A 7,366-nucleotide genomic window follows, 5' to 3' on the forward strand; every position below is an offset into this window, starting at 1 on the left:
AGGCTGATTAAAAATTCTGAGCTGAGTCCGGGAGTAGTATTTAGCACCGAGCGGGTAGTTTGGTACTTTCCTAGAACTACGTGCCCCCATAGGATGTGAGTCTGAGGCTGATATATATAGTGATCACTAGTGTTCGAATTAATAATTAAGGTCCTACTCTGATGGTAAGGATACGACAGCTCTCCCCAATGTGGGTTGGACGTTGGACTCAATATAGCTCACATGGTTTATGTCGGTTATAAGAAACTCCCACAGTGTGTGTGTGTCTCTACTCTATATAAGATGAAGATTTACGTTATGAAAGATTTGTTTTGAGAAAATTGTTGTTACAAAAGATTTGGGATGTTATATTCTAAAGAAAATTATTGTGAAGATTGATTATTACAGATGTTGAAACCAAGAAAGGAGTGAATTGAGAAATTATTGAAATGACTCACGTATTTTGTAATATATGTTTTATTTATCCGTGATCATGATGATTTTATTCCAGCTATGTGAGTCAATTGTTATAGCATGCATGTTTTATATAAAGACTTGATATGTATATTGCTTAAATTGCATACACCCTCATATTCTCGGTAAATTCCATAGTACTGACCCACACCCTCGGGTGTGGGCTACATTTTTCTATGATGTACATTTAGGTGCTCAGTCCTAGCAGCGTCAGTAATATCCAAGTATCTTGATTCTATATCCCTGCAGCGGGTGAGTCCTCCTAGTTTGAGGACTAAGTATTCAAATTATCAGTGTTGTATATTTATTTCTATTTCAACCCGAGTCATTTGGGGATTTGTCCCAATGGCTCCTCAGTTATGTAATTTGTAGAGGCTTGTCGGATTGACTGTGGTGTGATGGATTTTGTATCTTTGGATATTACGTCGTATTGTGTATGCTCTGATTTGACATAATATTATAGTATGGATGGGCTTGTAAGCTATATTAAGTGATAGAATGAATAGTAGGCTAAAAGGGTTGGCTTGGGGCTACTCGTAGTCCTTAGTCCCATGTGACGGCTCGGGACCCATTTTCGGGGAGTTACAGAATAGAATAGTTCACTCTTGATGCTTCCTTAGTCTTATTATGTCAGTCTCTTGGACCTAAATAAGATAGTTGTTCCTTGTTATCTCATTGACTTGTGATATGACTTCTGGACTCTTGGGAGTAGTTTCAATCTGTTTATATGTTGTATATATATACTTTATCTTTGAAGCTCAGTTGGCAGTTGCCTATTGAGTATCATTCGTTTGGTACTCATACTACACCTCTGCAGCCTGCAGATCATAGTACGAGTTATCGCTATTGATGTGTGCATCGTGCGGAGTAGCCCTGATTCGGAGACTTAAAGTGAGCTACTGACGTTCGGAGTATTACTTATCTCTCTCCTATGTATCAGACTAGCCTCTAAGTTATAGTCAGAGGTAAGTTGAATCAGTGTATTTCTCCTTGATATATCACTTTTGTACTCTTATTATGTTTAGAAGCTCTTGTACTGATACCACCAGGTTTTGGGATTCGTCTATGTATTGATCCTTATTTCATATATTCCGCATTTTTTTCTTATGTTATCAAGTAGTCCGTTTCTAGCTGTTCCGGACTATAGGTTGGCTTGCCTACTGGTGGGTTATGGTAGGCGCCATCATGACCTAAAAAGTTGGGTCGTGACACACTACCTCAAGGAGGCAAAGAGGCTGTTTTTGAAAGACCCTCGACTCAAGTGCAGCAAATCCAGGAAAGAAACAATGAAGAAAATGTTACAACTAACAAGTGAACAGTGCAGACGCACAAAGAGGGATGACATCCACCACTTTCTTGGAACAAATGTTGCAATTGATCTCCGCCTGCTCACAACTGGAATGCTAAAAAGAGCTCACGAGAGACATTATCTACTAGGGTCAAGGCCTAGGGAACTCCAGCACATCGATCCATTATGAGCATAGATATCAGGTGATGTTCGAGCTAAAACATACACACACTGGGACTATTTCATTGATTACTAGTTTCTTCAATCACTTTATAACTTCTTCCTGAATCCTGACAGTAGAGATTACAAAAGAACAGAGATTACTGCGTTGTTGGTTTAAATTTCTAATTGAAAATATTAGAGGAAGGTAAAAGGAAGTTGCTTCAAGTGACAAACATAAGTGTCTGAATATTAATATTAACACGGAAAGAGAGCACTAGACTTAATTAGTTATACAACAAGCAACACAAGACAAACCTAAGAATTGAACCTCTCTTTTATCCATTTATTCAGATCATCTACTTTCACCCAATCATCATGGTTCACACTTTCGAGACTCGGTGTACTCACAGACCCCTCATGTTGGACAAACATTTTCATTTCAGGGCAATCATAAATATACACTTCTCTGAGAAATGGAAATTCAAGAGCACGCTTCGTCAGGAAGAAATGCCTCAGTTTTGGTAGAAGCCTAAGCTTCAGCTCTTCCAACCGGGGAAATAAAGGCTCATTAGTCATGATTTCTTCTCCTTGCTCCTCTTCTGAGATCACTTCTTCCATTGATTGACAATCCCCTAATCTTAGTATTCGGAGATTAAGGACACCCCTGGCCACTGATGGAGACATCAAATTTCTCAATTTAGAACAACCAGATACAATCAATTGATCAAGTTTGCTGAAGTAGGGAGTTGGAAGTTGGTGAGAGCATAGAGAAGTTATGCTGTGAGCCCCCGAGATACATAGCTCTTTCAGATTAGGACAAGAAACCTGTAAATGTTGTAAGGCCTTGTATTTTATGTAACGGATGGAGATTCAATATAGCTTAAAGTAAAAAATGAAATATGAACCATATCTCATTTTACATCAAGGTAACATGAAGTAAAAAACTACTTGAAGAAAGTTGCTTCTGGTGACAAACAAAAACAACTATCTGAAGATTACTAGTTAATTATACACAGTGACAAGACAAACCTTAGAATTGAACATGGTGTCATCTACTTTCACCTTATTATCATAGTTCACACTTTCGAGACTTGGTGTACTCACACATCCATGTCGGACAAACATCTTCATTTCAGGGCATTGACGAATATTCACTATCCTGAGAAATGGAAATTCAAGAGCAAACTTAGTCAGAAAGAAATGCCCTAGCCTAGGTATATCCAGAAGGTACAACTTTTCCAATAGGGGAAATAACGGCTCATTAGTCACGATTTCTCCTCGTTGTTCCTCTTTTGTGATGACTTCTTCCATTGATTGGCAGTCACCTATACTTAGTGCTTGGAGATTCAGAAGACCTCTGGCCACTGATGGAGACATCAAGTTTCTCAATTTACAACAATTCCGTACTGTCAAACTTTTGAGTTTGCTGAAGTAGGCAGTTGGAAGTTGGTGAGAGCATAGAGCATTTATGTTGTTTGCCTTATCGATAAATAGCTTTTCCAGGCTGGGACAAGAAATCTGCAAGCATTGAAGGGATGAAGTATCAACTCCATTAAGATTTAACTTTAATTTAAATTATAGATAAAGTACCTACACAAACAATTAATAAATCATATACTACAATTTTTTAAAAAAAAAATAGACATTGTGTAAGTAAATGTCTTTAATGCTCAAGTTAAAGGTAATTTTAATTCATAAAACTCTCCACCAAATAAAAAAGAAAAAAGTAGAGAAGTAGAAGCAGACCTTTTCATGAAAAAGAGGATTTGAGTGAGTGATGAAGTTGATGACTGTTGGCCAGAAATTTTGGAACTCGGGTAAGGTGTTGAAGGTCATGACTTGTAAATGAGGGAACTGAATGCCCTCAACAGTGTCATTGCAAAAGTGAGTGAAGCATGATAGAAAATCAAGTTTCAACTCATATAAATTTGGGAACTTGATTATTCCTTGTCCGATATGTGTCTTATGAGAGATCTCCGTTTCCTCATCATCAGCAGGGCAAGCTACCGTCGAACTCCCTCCAGCCAATGATACACAAAAAATATACTGTAGACCATCACATTCGCTTACCTCCAATCTTTTGAGTTTGGGGAACGGAATATTATTCTGGCAATAGATATTCAGTGAATGTGTCAATGAATCACATTCATAGAAGCGGAGATCTTTCACATTCTGAAATTCATCCCGCTGCAACTCGGTCAGTACATTCTTGGAGCCCTTTCCTGTTGAATGTACAAGTTCGCTCTTCCTCAACAGGCGGCAGATCCAATCACCCAATGGGGCAGTCTTAGTGACCTCTAAAGCAATAATTTTTCTGTAATTATCCATGCTTGAATCGTCTATGTCATCTCCACCCACACGAAGAATGTACCGTGTCAACTTGGAGGAAAGGCCCAAGTTACGATAAATCACATTACCGGAATATGTGCATAATGTCAGTGCAGTCAATCTCGATGTGGATTCCAGCTCCCTCAAGGTGGAGTAACTACAATGTTTTACACTCCTTATATGTAGTTCCTCCAATCGAACTAGTCTTGATAAGACCCCTGGTGAAATCCTTTTGAGTTCTTTATCCTCACTCCAAAACTCTAACATAATTAGATTGGTCAATTTTCCAATCTCCACAGGCAGCTCCTTTAACTTAGAATCTCTGATGCTGAGAATTTCTAAAGTGACAAGTTCCCCAACAATGGATATGTCATCCAACCTTAAATCACTCAGCCACAGCGACCTCAGATTTGACAACATCTGAATGGACGCTGGAAAAGTCTGAATGGAGGCCTTATGTTTGCTTCCTCTCATGCTTAAGACATTGAGTTCACTCATTCCATAGAAAAAATCATCCTGTAATTTGAATGGATCTCGAAATCTGAGCTTCAACATTAGAAGCTTCAGTTTTGGGCATAATATTGGTGTAGGAAGCTCATCAAATTTATTTGCAACAATGGACATGTGACTATATTGCTCATAAGAGTCTTTTCTTGGGAACTCTTCCGAGTTCACATCATGACTTACCATAAAAATATGATTACCCTCACAAGCAATATAAATAGCCACGTCACGGACCACATCATGCATAGTGACATAATCTTTTTCTGAATCTTGGGATAGCAAGAAACTATCTATCAGTGTTTCTAACAGAAGACACATCCTGTTTCTTGCATGTTCTAAATTTTTTATTTCAGAAAAGATGCCAAGCCCCATTCCGTATCGGAATAATTCTTCAATCCAAATATAATAATTTTCATCAAACAAGGAACAAAGCAAAAAGACATACCTAGCTTCATCACTTTCCAAGTGATTATAGCTTACCTTCAGAGGTTGATACACATTTGTAAGCACTCCTGGGATGTTTCTTGGTGCTGATTTTTGTAACTGTTTAAGGACATCCTCCCACGAAGGCTTGGTTTTATGCTTTAGTGCTCTAGCAACTGTAACAATTGCAAGCGGCAACCCCTTGCATTCTTTCGCAACATCTTTTGCTATGTTAAGATGAGAAGGATCGTCAACCGAATTACCGGCTTTTTGCCTGAAAAGTACCCATGCTTCCTTTTCAGATAAAATTCCAACTTCTACGATCTTTTGAGCCTCCATAGTGTGACAAACATCTCGGAGGCGCGTTGTCAATGTAATTTTGCACCAGTAGTTGTGGTCGCTACCACTGGGAATTCCAAGCCTCTTTAGATCAACAACCTCCCAAACATCATCCAAAATTACAAGGACTCGACTGTCCTTATACATTAACCTTGAACGCAGCCGATCTCCACTCTGGAACAAATCGTCCCCTTCTAATGTCAGACCGACTCCTTTGGCAATATCACCCTGTATTTTTTTAAAATTTGGTTGTTGACCGACAGTTACCATGACAACGTCATTAAACAACTTTTCTTTTTTCGCCCTTGATCTTATTTTCTCAGCTAGTGTCGTCTTACCGACACCACCCATCCCACATATACCAACAATAGCGATCCTTTCATCTCTCAAAGCTTTCATGACCTCTTCCTCTTTCTCTTTTCTGGAGTCAAACTCCTCAACATTGTTAGGTAGAGCCTCAACTTCTATAGGTGGTACGGGATAGGAGAAATCAACATAATTGTTGCCTTCAGTTCTAAGTTCAATCACATCCAAGGCAATTTTCGTAGCTCTTCTGCTCAGCAAGTAACGTGACTTCAAGGCTGGACACCAACCAAAGAAACAGCCTCTTTCAACCTCAGCTCTGCCTTGCATTACACCTTTTACATCTGCAGTAGTGGTATCAACACTAGTTAACCAAGCCTGGATGTTTGGTGCAAGTTTATGTAAGTTTCTCTGGGCAGCCTCCGCTCGTAGCTGCACCCCATTTCTGACATTCTCTAGCCTCTCAGATTCTTTTTCTAGAGATTTGATGTTTCTCTTGTAGTAAAACAAATACCCAAACCCTCGTGCAACTGGATGGATCAAGCAATCTATGGATTTTTCTACAACAATAGTTAAGAATTCCATAGCTGCTATAGTTTAGTAATAAGCTTTTTTTAAACTCTTAATCCAAACTCTGGTGTGTTTTCTGTCTTAGTTAATGGGAAGTAAAGGTGATGTGAAATGAATGGTCAAAAAGAAGTAGTGTAGGAGAATTTGGTGTGAAATGAAGGCTGAAAGAGCGGCAATGGAATATTTGGTATGAATATGAAAGCTGAAAGAGCGGTAATGAAGAATTTGGTACGAAAATGAAAGATCGGAGAGTGGGAATAGAGAATTTGGTATGAAATGGAAGAGTAGCAGTGTTTGAGAATTTGGTGTGAAAATGAAAGCTTAAAGAGTGGCAATGTAGACTTTGATATGAAAATGAAAGATGCAATGAAGAATTTGGTATGAAGTGAAAGAGTAGCAGTGTAGAACTTGTTATGAAAATTAAAGATGAAAGAGAGCAATGTAGAACTTGATACGAAAGTGATAGATTAAAGAGAGGCAATGGAGAATTTGGTTGTGTTCTTCCAAGCAATATATTCACTGAGATTTATAACAGCTTGAGAATAGAAGAGTGGGGTCAAAATAATAGCATTAAATTGGAAGTGTAGATTAGCTAACACTTCAAAGTAGTGAACATCTGATTCCATATCTTGCTTCACTCAAACTCATGTGAGGACTTCTCCAGAATATATGCTTTCTTGTGAAGGCAGACACTCTAAAGAAGAAAAAAGGGTAAAGTATTTTTTTCTTTTCGGAATTTTCCATTTGCTTGCCTGCTACTCAAACAACAGCTTTTATTTTGTCTCCGACTTTTAGCAAAGTATTTCTCTTCCAGTTTCACACAAATTATTGCAGAACAAATGGCACCATAAAGAAATGGAAAGAATCAGACATGTTCTCTTCTTCGCTATTTTAAATTATCTAAACGAAAAAGGATCAAAAATACCCTTAAACTATTTGAAATAGATTAAAAATATCTCTCGTTAATTTTTTAGCTCAAAAATACCCCTTTGTTAA

The 7,366-nt window shown here is 38.2% G+C and overlaps 1 protein-coding gene across 1 annotated transcript; it reads right to left on the bottom strand.

Moving 5' to 3' along the window:
• Positions 1-2,062: 2,062 nt before the first annotated feature.
• Positions 2,063-6,990, bottom strand: LOC124887672 (disease resistance protein UNI-like). Its single transcript, XM_047397472.1, has 3 exons — positions 3,650-6,990; positions 2,933-3,421; positions 2,063-2,728 (listed from the first exon to the last, which is right to left on the bottom strand). The coding sequence occupies exons 1-3, from the start codon at positions 6,383-6,385 to the stop codon at positions 2,219-2,221; spliced, it is 3,735 nt and encodes a 1,244-aa protein (XP_047253428.1). The 5' UTR covers positions 6,386-6,990; the 3' UTR covers positions 2,063-2,218.
• Positions 6,991-7,366: the final 376 nt, after the last annotated feature.

The sequence above is a fragment of the Capsicum annuum genome, chromosome 10 (assembly GCF_002878395.1).
Source record: "Capsicum annuum cultivar UCD-10X-F1 chromosome 10, UCD10Xv1.1, whole genome shotgun sequence".
NCBI classification, from domain to species: domain Eukaryota; kingdom Viridiplantae; phylum Streptophyta; class Magnoliopsida; order Solanales; family Solanaceae; genus Capsicum; species Capsicum annuum.

Coding starts and splice junctions, on each gene's coding strand:
- LOC124887672 (XM_047397472.1), bottom strand. CDS start 6,385: ATGGAATTCTTAACTATTGTTGTAGAAAAATCCATAGATTGCTTGATC. Junction 3,422..3,649: donor ATCCTCTTTTTCATGAAAAG/GTCTGCTTCTAC, acceptor CAATGCTTGCAG/ATTTCTTGTCCCAGCCTGGA. Junction 2,729..2,932: donor ACACCATGTTCAATTCTAAG/GTTTGTCTTGTC, acceptor CAACATTTACAG/GTTTCTTGTCCTAATCTGAA.